This window comes from Protopterus annectens, chromosome 1.part0 (genome assembly GCF_019279795.1).
Source record: "Protopterus annectens isolate FY-2018-M chromosome 1.part0, PAN1.0, whole genome shotgun sequence".
NCBI classification, from domain to species: domain Eukaryota; kingdom Metazoa; phylum Chordata; order Ceratodontiformes; family Protopteridae; genus Protopterus; species Protopterus annectens.
Genome location: NC_056725.1, coordinates 803,296,113 through 803,311,108, shown reverse-complemented (window position 1 = coordinate 803,311,108; position 14,996 = coordinate 803,296,113). Strand labels below are relative to the sequence as shown.

Below are 14,996 nucleotides of genomic sequence, written 5' to 3'. Positions count from 1 at the left end.
TTAAGTGGAGGCAGCGGAGGCATTTATATTTTGACTGAAAAAAACATTTTTTTTTTCAGTTTTACATACAACTCTAATGCATTTGCCCTGCATGTAATTTTTAAGCCGATTGTTTCTGTGAATGCAGCAAAAAAGAAAAACATATCCAGAAGCGTTCAACTTGCTTGCAGTAGCCCTGGGAGACTGTGGAACTGAATTGAAAAATAACCATTATAGATAGCATTTAGGGTATTAGCAGTTACTTTAGTACTACTAGACTAAATATGGAAAAGTAGTCTGAAATCTGTTACAGTACAGAAGATGAATACCAATAAGACTTATATTTGCTGATTTAGGGGGAAAACATTAGTTTAGCTTTCTGTTCACATGTAGCTATGCTGGTCAACTTGTCTTGCAAGGAATGGAAATGCTTCAGAAGTTTGGAGTGGACATGTCCCAGAGAAGAGTCATCCAGTGCAGTAGTGGACTTACCTGCATATTAAATTAACTTAGATACCTCATAATGATGGGCAGTGTCATGGTACACCTATGTCCACTTGCAGAAAGCAAGGGAGAGATCTGTTGCACTCGACAGCTTGCTTTTTGCCCAACAAATGAGGAACCACCATTGTGTACTGAGTGTTAATCCTACTTTGGACATGTAGTGTTATAGTCCATGATGGCATCCTGTATGATGGTTTCCCAGAACTAGCTGCCACCCTAAGAAGACGTGATCTTAGAGGCAAATAAAATGACCACTTGTGTGGAAGAAAAGAAGGCTGGCTAGTGAGCATGCCTGTAGTATGTAATGCTAACTGTGAAGGGCGTGGTATTGATGGCAGCATCCTGTGACCAGGAGTGGTCTGTCCTCAGCAAGCCAAAGGGCGTTCCACTAAGTGAAAGTACCATCAAGCTTCAAAAAACCTCATATAGTGTTCTTTTAGTGGGGTCACCATTACCTCTTCCCAGGCAAGTAACTAGTGGCCTTCTGGTGAGTAGCGTAATGTAAGACACTAGCTGGGGTTGACACACACTGAGTGAGATGAGCTTTGTGATGCGGAATGATAGAACCATAACTTCATCCATGATTTGGGTATAATCAAGGTGCTTGAGGTATCAGACAGGAAGGGGGGAAGAGTAAAGAGGTGTTGTTTTCTCACTTCTGTTGTTGAAGAGGTTAAGACATGTTGTAGGTTTGTCTTTCACTAATAAACTGTGGGTGTAGACTGGGGCCCTAATGGGAGCCTTCTGCCTGTAGTGGGGCATGTGAGGGGCTGCATCACTCTTTGAAATGGATACGCCTCACTTTTCACTCATTGAACGTGTGTGATGCAACAGAGGGGACATTTGAGGTGGCCTCCCAGCTGTTTGCATGGTATGCCACACTTCGGTTGCCACACTAAAGAAGTAAATAAGGTTCAGACAGTGTCAACCAGGTTGGATGATTTCTAGGCATGTGGGAACAAAAATGTAATAGTTTTTGTGCTTATTCCTTGTGAGCAGTTAGTAACCATTTGGATGTGCACGGTCATGGAAGACAGTTTGTGAAATAGGCAGTCTATGAGTGGGGTCTCTGTTCATTCCCAGGTGAATAACTAATGACCTGGATGTATGAAATTGTGTAGGACACCACCCCCCCCCCTTTTGAAGGCATTTATTTTTGCCAATTTCTTTAGAGATCCCTGTCAGGAAAATTTTAAATCTACAGAAATTATATGCCCTGTGTCGTCATATTTCTATCAGAATACTGACGTTCCTGTAATGCATAATATTGTTGCATTATATACAGAGGCCCATGAAGTAGTTCAGACTTGCTTAGTTTCAAGTTGAAACAGTGTTCTCTGATGCCAGTGGCCTTCTGACCATCATTGTAGCCATCAAAAAGGAAAGGTAGCTCTCACGTTTAGCCCCTTCACCCATTTTTAAGATTGTGTATCAAACCTGCGCTATGATGACTGCGGGAGGAACCAGACAGTAGTGCATAACAGATGGGACTTGCTTGTTTTGTGTGTTAAGTATAGTGAGATCAGGAGAGAGAAAAAAAATGAAGATACCACAAAGCAAGTATTTTGATGAAAGGGTTAACCCAGAAGATGTGTAGTCATATAACCATATCCTACAGGTAGATCATCCCAGGAATTAAAGCATTTTGTCTTAAGTTTTGAATGGTTCATCTTAAATCAGAATTACATGGTACAAGGTCTTATGTAATCAGCAAGACCAGGGACAGCAAACACATTTTTCACCTTTTTCAGAAATTATGTTGTATCTGAGATTTGGCCTTGAAAGGAGTCGTAAGCATTTCACAGAAGGTAAGGGTACGCTGTAGAGTGGTACAATTTGAAACCCCTCTGCTTATGCTTGTCTTCATTTCATATATAGCATGCAAAGTGTATTGGGCATTCCTGAAATAGAGGATTTTTTTATCCCATCCTGTTTGGGATAGGTTAAATGCATATCCAGTATTGGAGCATCACAGTCATCTTGCTGTTCTTTGATTTTCAAGGATCTGTATTGTCTTACTGATGTATGACTATGAAACAAAATAATGTTTAAAAAATAGAACCACTGTTTTCATGCAACAGCTGTTATGACGGTGCTTCTTTCAGTATTTATTAATATATTACTGTACTCAGTTAATGTTATTTTTTTTCTTTATTTTATTAGGAGCTAATAGAGAATGTGGTGTCAGTAGCTGAAAACACAGCAGATGAACTAGCTCGTAGTGATGGCCGGGAGGTTCAGCTGGAAGAGGATCCAGACCTGCAGCTGCCTTTCCTTTTACCAGAGGACGGTTATTCTTGTGATGTTGTCAGAAATATTCCAAATGGGCTTCCGGAATTTTTGGAGCCACTCTGCCAGAGAGGTTGATACTTACTATATGTCATTACTGTTCGATGTCGATCACAAATAACATTACCAATGCTTTATAACTCTTTTCCTGAAATCACCCTAGAATTAGTCTGGAAAGCATGTGAGCAAATGATGATCTTTCATCAAGAAAGGTTGCAATGAGAGTCGATAGATAAATTGTTATGGAAAACCTGATTAGTAGCTACTAGTCAGTGCATAAAATGTTTTTACTGCAGTATAAATGTAAGCATTATTGTGATCATCTTATCTCTTTAGTTTTATCATAGATGCCTCTGCTGTCGTAAGCGATTAATTTTAATATTTTCAAACTAGCCTTTCATGTTATTTGCGAATTGTCTGTACAGTTTGTTCCATTTATTCTTCTGTGTACAGATTAGGATCTAACTTTGCAGGTGTTTTTTGGTTAGCAGTTATGATTTCCATTCTGCATTCCCCAGCTTAAAAGCATTTTCTCATACTTCCATACTGGGGAGAGGGTAGGAGATGCACATATCCTTCTGGCAAATACCATGGCATTACACATCAGGCTAGGAGATGCATTTTCATTGTCCTGTGCCATCCATTACATTTTTACTGTTTTCAATTGGCAAGTTCCCTAGGAAGCTGAAACCGTCAGAATATTCATGTGGTCTCCAGCAAACAAGCCATGATATGCACTGGCATTGTCTTTATTGTTTGGTTGAGGAGCACAATGTCAGGCACTGCAGTACATGACAGTATTTCTATGTAACCTTGAGATGAAGATAGAATTTAGAAGCCTCATACATTTCCTTTAAGATGACAGCTGTTGAGGATGCCCAGCTTATGGATTAGCAGGAAAAGTCATCCTAGGCCAGTGACAAGGTATCCTGAGAAGGTGAGGTAGTCAAAGGCTAGATACCAGCTGTACATTTATCTTGGTAGGTCTAACCTTGGAGTCCCTTTAATGCTCTCACATCTGCCTTAATTAGCAAAGACTTGAGCTTAAAGCCATCATCTGCAGACAAAGAAGGGCCTGCTTGTGGTGCATTTCTGAAAGTATCTTTGGATATTTGCATTCTTTATGCTAAAGCATGCTTGTGGCTAATATACTTCAGTGGCACAGTCCCTTGAGTCCCATGAATGGGCTTGATGGGTTTACACATAAGACAGAGGGCTCTGTTCATTTCCTAATGACTCATGTTGAAGAAGATCCACAAGATCTTCCCATGCCAGCAAGGTTCAAGGAGTGGACAGCCATTTGACATTTGGTAAATATTTGTTTGGTATGCTCTGTCATCATGGTTAGCATAGTGCACCACAAAAGTCATAGCCTGATGCCAGCATCCCCCTTCAGGTGACTTCCTGCACTTGCCTGTCTCTGATTTCACCCCATATAGGTTAGATTACCTATCCCAGAGATAGGGCTGGAGGGAGTTCTCTTCTGTCTTAGGAGGGGGATGCAGAGAACAGATGGGCCCTTTTTTCCTCCAAGATCAGTAATGATAGTGTGCCCACCCTTCTCTGTATCAATTCCACCCTTATATGCACTCCTCCTTTTGGGAGAGGAGCTAAGAACTGCCACAATAGCTTTCTCTTATGGAAGATGCTTTTCTTTAGTGGCTATCATCTGTTTTCTTAGGATCTCCCAAGATGTTCTTTCTTAGATCACTGTTGCAGTATTAAAAACTGTTTGGGTTGTCTTAACAAATAACCTAAACATCTGACCGGACTACTAAAGTTAAAACCTTCCATAAAGCCATACATCCATTGTATGACCTAAGCCAGTGGGTATAAGATTTCATAAGCCGGCATATGAATGTTAAAACCTCAGACTATCTCACTGCCAGTCTGAACGTAGGTCTTGCAGCTGTCAGTCAGCTGTACTGGTGGTTACTGACATCTTTTTGTACCTTCATTTGTTCAAATAAGTGCCCCATTGAGGACTCTTCATTGTTTTCTTTGCATTATTGTGATTTAAACTGCTAAATTTCATTTAAGGGGGAGAAGCGCCATTGTCATAGATCGATGGGTTCTCCACTCCCAGTGTGTTTTTTTTTTTTCTTTTTTTTACTTTGATGCAGAACAGTACTATAAAAACTGCAAATATTTGCCAATTGTTTTGAACCAAAAACCTTCCGTATGCATTTTTCCTCTCAGTACTTATCTAGAGAACCCAGTTCCTTAAATGCTTCACCCAAACAAAAATGGTGGATCCTTTGACACCTGACATCCCACTCATTCTGAAAAATACATTGAAATGGCCAGTCAGATTTGTAACATACCCGTTGAGGCTTCTCAACAGTCCGTGGTACATTCAACTTGCTGTTTGGCTCCTGTGACCCCACCAGAGGCTGATATGGTATCTGAATATGGCACATCTGATACAACTAAACTTACCAGTACAGTGGAGAAGAGGGAACCCTGACTTATAACTTCAGAAGGCTCTGATGGCATTCCCCAATTATTAGTTCAGGAAGAGGTGCTTGGAGCTTTAATCAGTGTCTTAGGGGTTGTATCTGATACAGATAGTTAAAGCAGCTATCACTCCCAAGAAGAAGCAAAAACAGAAAACAAAAAAATGTTTCTTCTCCAGCATCCCAGAAAAAAGAATGGATGGAGTTTTCCCAAGGCCTGTTAAAGGTAATTACAGCTCTTAGGCTGCTATCTTTTCTGTCATCAGTTCCTACTCTTCCTACCACTGAGAAAAGACAACATAAGATCTTTTCTGAGGAAGATGAGGCAGAATCTGATTTGGATAAACATTCCTTGGCTTTCTCAGAAAGCATTTGAGTAAGCTGGGAGTTTACAAAAACTGAGAAGTTGGAAGCTCTACTATATGGATATGGATAGCAAGACGCAAGCTGTTAAAATGTTTTTAGTCCCTTTTGTTTTATAGGTCAGGCATATTTTTATTTTATTTTTTATTTTATCAGCTAGAGGAGAAGTTGTGGATAGCAATTAAAGAGCTGAAGTATTTGATCTGGGAGGGAAGACTACAAGAGTTAAGTGGGATAAGCTGATTCTTCCACTTGAACAAGGTGGTTTGGGTTTAACCAATTTGAAGGGGTATTTCAGAACTACAGAGTTAAGGTTCCTATACATACCTCAAGCAGAAACCTGTAATTCAAAGTGGGAAGGGATGGTGATGCTGAAACAGAGGGGAAGCTCAAGAAATAAGGAGATACTGGGATTTTGGGTACAGATCCTTAAGGAAATAACAATAACATTGTCACCACAATAAACAGAACATGCTGGAGGGATAGATTCCTGTCCCAGAGGCTTCCCATACTCTGGAACAGACTACCCATCTATGTCAAACAGAGCTCCTCATTTGCACTCTTCAAGAAAAATCTTGATGATTGGATGGGTAATAGGAAATTCACCCCGGGGATCACTTCTGTGGTTCTACTTGACAGGGGCACAGGAAAATAATTTTCTTGGATGGCGAAAGCCAGGGTACCTTTTTGGCTAGGCTTGTATAGGCCCTAGGGCCAATAGCCTAGTACCTACCTATGAATCTATAACCATGCAGAATATTATATTCATAAAGTAGCTGAAAGCATGCTAAGAACTAAGCTAACATGGGAATGAAGAAATGAGGTTCTGACAGTATGGATGACTGCAATTAGGTGTACAGACAATAGATGAGAGGGGGGTGGAATTTATTAGAGAAAACTGGTAAAAGAACCAAGGTATTGAGAGCAGATAATTAGAGGGGGAAAGGTAACAGAATGGGAAGAAGCCAAGAATTTATTTGAACTGCAGAACAGAGATTGCCTACCCCATCAGGGGTAGATATCAGCGTATAGGCAAAGAAAAATGGGGGGGTCCTCTGCAAAAGACCAGTACTGTTAGAGTTTTTAGTAGAATCTAGAATATAAGCTGCTGTTAGAAAAGGAATAATTTGGGCATACAGAATATTGCAGGAAAACTTTAAGAATCAGGGGAGGTTAAAAAGGATTGGGAAGAGAGATTGGATAAGCAATTCACAAATAAACAATGGGGGGGGGGGGGTTATATGCATGTATACCAAATATACAGCAAAGTCTAGAATATTTAGGATCTTTGCTTAGAAGTGTTTACATAGGTATTTTTATACCTTAAGTAGACTCCAAAGAAATTTTCCTCAGATAGACAGTAAATGTTGGAGGTGTGATGGGGAAGAAAGAGGTAAGTGTGAACATATTTTCTAGGAGTGTAATGAGTTGGCAGACTTTAAAGATTCCCTGCAGAATGGTCTGTCAAGAGACACTGGGTGAGGAAATTGGTGTAACTTAGGAAATTATTTTTTGGGCTATGGTACAGAATCGGAACTGGCTAGACATAGTAAGGCCTTGCTGTGTCTAATTATGATGGCTGCCAAAAAAGCAGTTACTAGAAAATGGAAATCAAAGTCTAAATCAACTTTACTTGAAGTAATAAATATAGTAACAGAGATAAAACAACTGGAATTGGGATCTTTAGAAAAGGGTAGGAGCAAATTACATAGAAATAAAATGGAAATTGTGGGAACAATACATGCAGAGGAAGAACGAGGTTTAAAAGAAAGCAGGATTTGAATGAGCTGTGTCATGTTTGACAATGACTTGGTAGTTTAGAAGTGATGTATAATGTTTGCAACTACAATTATGTCACTATGGTTTGTGATGTATAATGTTTGCAACTAAAATTGTCAGTATGGTTTGTTTTCATTTATATGAATGTGCGATTGCTTGCGTAGTACATGATAATTTAATAAAGATGTTTCTTGTTAAAAAAATTCCCTGGCTCCCCTCATCCGATTCATTCTCCAAACCAAGTTGCCTCTTTCAGTCCCCAGCCCATACCTCCCTCTATCAAAAAGACTGACCTCATTTCTTTCTTTTTGGCAACTCATAACTTCATCATTCAAAGGTGTCCCCCCTCCCAAGCTAAAAAAAATATATATATGGTAAACCCCTTGCCTTCTATCCTACATGCACTGCATAAACAAGATACAAAAGAAACTCTACCACAACTGTACATAGGAAAAAAGGGTGCTATCCCAGACTTTTTCTGGTGCCCAGAAAAGGAGGAGAATGGAGAACAATACTAGGCTTGTCCCGTCTTGGTTCTTTTCTGAAGGTCCCCCTCATTCAAAATGCTGTCACAGCAGACTGTTCTCCCTTGCATTCTTCTTCAGGCCTTCCTGGAAATTTTGGATTTGAAGGATGCTTATCTCCTCATCCCCATTCACCCTTCTGACAGGAAATTTTCATCATGTTCATCTCACTTTCAGTTCTGTGCTTTAACTTTTGGGTTATGTAAAGCCCCCAGGTTCTTTACCAAGTGTGTTACACCAGGTATTGCCTTTTGCATAACTCAGAAAATTCAGATATTTCCATGTTTAGATGATCTTTTAATATGGCCATCCCCTCAGGAGAGTCTTTACAGAATCTCAACTTCACTATCACCCTTCTACAGAGTCTGGAGTTCACAATAAACTTAATCTTCTTCTTCTTTCGGCTGCTCCCATTAGGGGTCACCACAGCAGATCAACTATTTCCATTTCTTCCTGTCCTCTGCATCTTGCTCTGTCACACCAACCACCTGCATGTCCTCTCTCACCACATCCATAAACCTCATCTTAGGCCTTCCTCTTTTCCTGTTACCTGGCAGCTTCATCCTTAGGATCTTTTTCCCAATATACTCTGCATCCCTCCTCAGCACTTGTCCAAACCAACGTAATCTTGCCTCTCTGGCTTTGTCTACAAACCTTCCAACCTGGGCTGTCCCTCTAATATACTTATTTCTAATCCTGTCCATCCTCGTCACACCCAGTGCAAATCTTAACATCTTCAACTCTGCCACGTCAAGCTCTGACTCCTGCCTTTTTGTCAGTGCCACTGTCTCCAACCCATATAACATAGCTGGTCTCACTACCCTCTTGTAGGCCTTCCCTTTCACTCTTACTGGTACTCGTCTGTCACAAATCACTCCTGACACTCTTCTCCACCCACTCCATCCTGCCTGTACTCTCTTCTTCGCCTCTCTTCCACACTCACCATTACTCTGAACTGTTGATCTCAAGTACTTAAACTCGTTCACATTCACCACCTCTACTCCCTGCATCCTCACCATTCCTCTATCCCACATTAAATACTACCCAAAACCTAGTTATTGTAGGCTGCAGGCTGGACACGTGTCATACTGGCCTTCCTACCACAAGAGAAGGTATAGTCTCTCTCCCAACTGCTTTCAGTCCCTACTGTTCTTCAATTCTGCCCTGTAAAGGAAATTGTTAGGGCCCTAAAGTTCATGGCAACAGCCTTACACATAGTTCCTTTTGTGAGACTTCATATGAGAAAAATACAGTGGTACCTAAAGCCTGTCTGGTTTCAGCATTGCCATCCTCTGGGCTCTCAGATTCCATTTCTCCCCTTCCTGAAGAAAGAATTTCAGTGGTAAATATCACAGAAAATGGCTTGCAAGGGCAGTTAGCCTAGTACTAATCTATGAACCTATGAATCAGGATAACTATGATTCAGGACACTCAACTCTGCCTTGACAACAAATATTTTTGTTTCCAGAACCTAAGCATTATTCCCAGTCTCCCAAATTCACATTCAAGTTAAAGCACAGAAGTCTCAACCCAGGCCTTCCATTCAAGCTGGTGGTGCCTTCACAAGAACTGCAATGCAGATGCCTCAGACCTAGCTTGAGGCATATGGACAAGTTCCCTTAAAAGTGCAGGGGCGATGGTCACCAAATCAAAAGATAAAATTCCACAGCATGGAAGAAATGCAAGCACTGATTCAGGGCAAATGGTCTCCAAACCCCATCCTGATCTTTGTAGAAAACACTACAGATGTGTGGTATATAAACAAATGGGGGAAACAAATCATATTGGCTAAGTAGACTAAATAGGCTATAAAAGCTAGCTTGCCCACCCCCCCCACCCCCGGCAGTATACATTCCCCCTCAGGACAACTTCCTGGCAGATTTTCTAAGCAGAGCCTGGGAAGGCCATCATAAATGGATGCTGAACAGAAAGGCCTCCCTAGACGTAATTCACAAATGGTGTATACCCAAATAGACCTTCTTTTTTCCATACATAACAGACAGCTACAGCTGTTTTGTTCCAGATCTCCTTGCCCTCAGGCCTGACAGTGATCAGTAGGACATCTACTGTTGTTGTAAGTTATTGCATAGCTGTACTTTTTCATTCCCTCATTTATGGGGAGGGAGCTGTATTTGGTCTTTCATATTAATTGGATGCCCTTTGGGACTAACTCGTGTTTCTCCTAACAGTGGTACCAGAATTGTGCTTAAACCAGTCCTTTCATGTCTCTGCTTTATTTCCAGGGCAGAAAGTCAAGCTGAAAGATCTTTCACACCTTGTTTATGAAGCATCTGCTGTGGTTGTCCTTGGAGGGGTGCATAGATACAGGAGCACTAGTCAGCCTTTTTCTGTCTCCTCTTCTAGGAAAAGATAATCTGCAGTGACTCATTAAACTCTTTAAGTGCATTGATGACTGCATTGTGTTTTTGCCACCAGTTAGTAAGCTACCTACTGCAAGGTACTATTCCTGAGACCAGTAAACATGGGATGTGGCTGCTTCCATTGCTTCCTTCAAGTGCTTCCATTCAGGTATTTCTGCCATGCTACATTGATACTCACCTTAACTGAATATTGTAGCTTTCACCATGATTCTAGAAGCTGGCCATGTGTCTTCTTGAGTATTTCTGTGCTTGAAAGCCACAGGAGATTTCTCAGGGTCTGTTAGAGGAATTTGTATTTTTAGCTTACTTTTACTTGCATTTTTGCTTTTCTTCTTCATACAGAATGTTTACAGCATGCCTGTCCCATTGTTTATATGTTTCAGAATGAGTTATGTTGTGGTTAGGAGGGTGGCCTAATGGTTAAGGTGTATGCCTTACAAACACAAGGTGCAGAGTTTGAATCTCACAAGGGACAATTGGCTAGACTTAAAATGGCTTGCAAGGGCAGTTAGCCTAGTACTAATCTATGAACCTATGAATCAGGATAACTATGATTCAGGACACTCAACTCTGCCTTGACAACAAATATTTTTGTTTCCAGAACCTAAGCATTATTCCCAGTCTCCCAAATTCACATATACAATAATCAAAACAGTACTGCATTAGGAACTCTCCTGAGTACCAGAACCACTGATTTCTTTTCCTCAGACCAGAACTCAACTGATGATGGACTTTTTCAGTCATGTTATGTAACTTCTCTTTGCCAAAATGTTCTTGAAAACACTGAAATGTGAATTTTCTTCAGCCCAGCAGTTTTTTGTACCAGATGTCAAATGACAAATGTCCTGTGGCATACCAAATAACTTGCAGAATCACTCTGGCTGCGTCTTTTCCACATTGCCATCTCTAGTGAACAGAATATCTGAAGTAGTTAACTTCATTTGATCAGCAACCTGTGGGTATCAGATCCGATCCGGATCTGAGCCGGCAGCTTTCCAAGCTAGAGATCCAAGCTCCAAGCTCCTCCCCCTAACCCATAATACCCCGCTACCTCCCTCCAGTCCTCAGATCTCGTTTGCCGTGGCTTCTTGAGGCACGAATGATGAGCTCCTGGTGGTTTGTGAGTAAATTAGAGGGTTTTATTCTTTAGTCTTTTTCTTCAAAAAATGTGTGTGTTTTCCTTCCGACCCTTAGTATACTTAGTAACATTTTTTTATATAGTAGTCGGTTAGTTGTAGTTCCCCTTCCCCTTATCTGTGTGTGAAGGTGTGTGTGTGTGTGTTAATATGGCTGAAGGCCCTAAGGCCGTATTTTTAAATGCTGTGAGTGTGGCCATATGCTGTCCCCAGCTGATGGCCATACTCAGTGCATTATTTGCCTGGGGGGTGGTCCATCTGTCATCAGGCTGCCAAATATGTGCGCCCTTTAACCCCCCGGGCTTTGAGGGTCAGGAGGACCAAGTTAATCCTTGCGGGCCTTTTGCCCGCGGATTCTGCTTCGTCCTCCTCTCCCTCAGTGGCACCAGCCGCGGCTGTTCTGACTGTTCCTGCTCCCCTGGCCGGGACTCAAACTCCCACTGCGGCCCAGGGAGAGAGGGACTCCAGGAAGAGAGAGAAAAAGGACAAGGAACGTGACAGGGAGAGGCATAGGAGCCACAAGTGGTGGGCCGATTCTGCCCCCTCGGCCCTGCCAGCTAAGCAGCTCGGTTCTCCCCTAAAGGTCTCCAGGTCTTACCCCTCTCTGCTTCGTTCTCCACGTTTCTCTCCGGAGCCGGAGGAGGAGACCTGGTCACCTTCGAGGTCATCGAGGCGGCCTTCCTGGCCAGCCACGGAGGCTTTTTCTAGATCCACTAGGAGCCTTTCAGATGCGGACATGGACCAGATGATGCGTCACTTTCTCCAGGCCAAAATGCAGATGGTAGTGCTCTTGCCCCCCCCCCCCTCTGGGAGGGGAGCTCGGCCTTCTCCGATCCACTATCGGGTTTCGGAGCCGTCAGATCCAGGTAGTGTCGGAGCCAGGATGTCGGCGCCGATAGTAATCTCTACTTCGCCGACTGTACCCTCGAGTTTGTCGGGTCCTTTTTCAGAACCGAGCTCTTGGGGCCATGAGCCGAGCCTTGGATCCGGAGGGGTTAGTGTGTCTTCGGCTCCGATGCGGTCGGAGCGCACTTCTCTTTCGGGTCCGATCGCGTCGACTCCGGCGCCGATCCACACGTCGGATCCGAGGGGACTGCTCTCTGATCCCAGGGAGAGCAGTTCACCCTCGTCCTTCGACGTCATGGAGAGGGTCCTTTCGAGGGATTCAAGGCCCCAGGCTCATGCTACGGATCCACCCACCATTCCCTCGCAGATGGGCCTGTCCTCCATCATCCGGCCCCCGGGACAGCCTGTGGCTGCGTCCCGGATGGTTCCCCTAGAGGAACAGGACCTGGTTGGTGAGCCCTGTTTGGACAGCCCCCCCCTGAGGAGGTCCCTCACAAACAAAAGTGTAAAAGGACGCACTTGGACTCCCCCGTGTCCCTCACGGAAGGTACTGACTTGGAGGAAGGGGAAGGTTGCCCCAGGTCACCCCCTGAGGACATCTTTTTTGGAGACATCATGGAACTGCTGCGCATTAGAGGGGGGTGGTCAGCCCAAAAGCCTTCCTTGGATGAGTCTGTGTTTCTGGAGGTGTTTGACGCAGGCCCATCAACCTCTTGGGTATCCCCTCTGACCGACCCCCTGGTAGACCTTATAACTACCAGGGCATGGAAGGAGCCGGACACTGTAGAGCTGATACCCAGGAGACCAGATAAAATCCTTAGCCCCCTGACAGACAGGACAGCGTGGAGGAAAGGTGCCCCAGTAGATGCCATGGTGGTGGCAGCTGCCACCAAGAAGGAACTGGCGCAGGAAGGTTCTTCGGTACATCCTCCAGACAAGGAGTCTCGGACGATGGACCACATTGGAAAGTGGTTCACTTCAGCCACCTTCTCTGTAAGAGCACTGAACTACTTGGCACACGTAATTCGGCTTCAGCGGGACCTAATCAAAGAGTACGCTGGGTCACCCCTGGAGTCCATGTCGGCCGAGGAAAAATGAACCTTCTTGGCATGAATGACCACTCTAAAGTCGATATCCAACACTTCTATGCGGCTTCTCTCCCATGCCACGGAGGGAGCGGCTAGAGCCAGTGGAGCAGGCATCACCTTACGGCGTCATGCCTGGCTCCGTCTTTGCGGAACCCTTCAAGGCGTCCTTCGCGAACGCTCCCTTTGGTTCTACGCTGTTTGGCAAGACCGTCCATGATACGCTACTCCAGAGCGAGAAAGACGGGAAGATGTCTGCCGTCGGAATCCGCTTCTCGGCTCCTCAAAGGTCCTTTTCCAGGAACCAGAGAGAACAAAAGAAGATGTGGTTCCGGAAATCTCAACAATCCCGTTTCGCTCCTGACCCCTCCTTCAGAGGCAGGGGAGGACAGAGTGGACGCCGGTCCAGAGGCAGAGGGGGGCCGAAGAATTTTGGGTCGAGGGAAGTCTTTTCCGATCGAACCGCGCAGCAACCCTGAGGGGTTGCCTGACTGCTCCTCTGTGGAGGCAGTCGGGGGGCGTTTCTCGGAGCACCTAGCACATTAGGAGTCCATCACGATGGATCGCTGGGTGCTCCGTATAATATTCAGAGGTTAATCTATTCCCTTCCTGAGTTCTCCCCCTCAGTTGGGGGCGCCTCCTCGATGTCCCACCCAATCAGTGGGAGGTGGCAGCCTTAGAGATAGAAGAGCTGTTAAGAAAAACAGCCATCCAGCGTGTCCCCCCAGGCCAGTCCGGATGAGGCTCTTACTCCAGGTTCTTTTTGGTGCCAAAAAAGACAGGGGACCTAAGACCAATTCTCGACCTGTCTACACTGAACCTCTCCATTGCCAAAGAAAAATTCTGGATGGTCACCATTCAGTCTATTCTCCCCCTTCTGCAGGAGAATGACTGGATATGCTCCATAGACCTCAAGGATGCGTACTACCACATTCTAATGGACAGGTGATCCAGAAAGTTTCTCCGCTTTTGGCTGGGAGCCAGCCATTATCAGTTCAGGGTCCTCCCCCTTTGGTCTCACCACAGCCCCCAGGGTGTTCACCAAGGTCATGGCAGTTGTAGCGGCCCACCTGAGGCTTCAGGGAATACAGATCTCTCCTTAGCTGGACGACTGACTCCTCGCCACTCCCACCAAGCATCTATTATGCTCGGCCAGGGATTATTTCCTGCGTTTGGCCCACCAATTGGGGATCACTGTAAACTACAAAAAATCGTCCCTTCAGCCTGCTCAGGTCTTGGATTTCATAGGGGCCAGGATAGACACACTTCAGTCCAAGGCATTTCTGATGTCGGGCCGACTCCGCAACCTAACTCTCCACGTCTTGGCTCTTCTACAGTCTTCACCCCACTGGCGGAATTAGTCCTGAGGGCTCTAGGGTCGATGGCAGCGGCTATCAACCTTTCACCCCTAGCCCGCTTGAATATGAGGGTTCTTCAATGGACCTTACAGGTCCAGTGGTCCATCCTTCGACATCCGTTGTACTCCCCTATTCCCCTCAGCAGGGTTTGCAGGGAATCTCTGCTTTGGTGGCTCCATTCCTGAGAGCTTCGTGAAGGGTGCCCTTTTTTGATGCCTCTACCCCAAGCCACAGTGACCACGGATGCTTCTCGCCTAGCGTGGGGGGGGGGAGCATTGCATGGGCAGAACCGTCCA

The 14,996-nt window shown here is 44.4% G+C and overlaps 1 protein-coding gene across 12 annotated transcripts in view; it reads left to right on the top strand.

The window, feature by feature from the left end:
- The window catches only part of AFDN (afadin, adherens junction formation factor), a 3,286,836-nt gene that overhangs the window by 1,956,891 nt on the left and 1,314,949 nt on the right, over positions 1-14,996 (top strand). For all 12 annotated transcript variants that reach the window (XM_044063225.1, XM_044063199.1, XM_044063191.1 and 9 more), the window contains one exon: positions 2,647-2,845. In XM_044063225.1, coding sequence (XP_043919160.1) covers positions 2,647-2,845 — 199 coding nt within the window. The remainder of the gene's footprint in view (positions 1-2,646; positions 2,846-14,996) is intronic.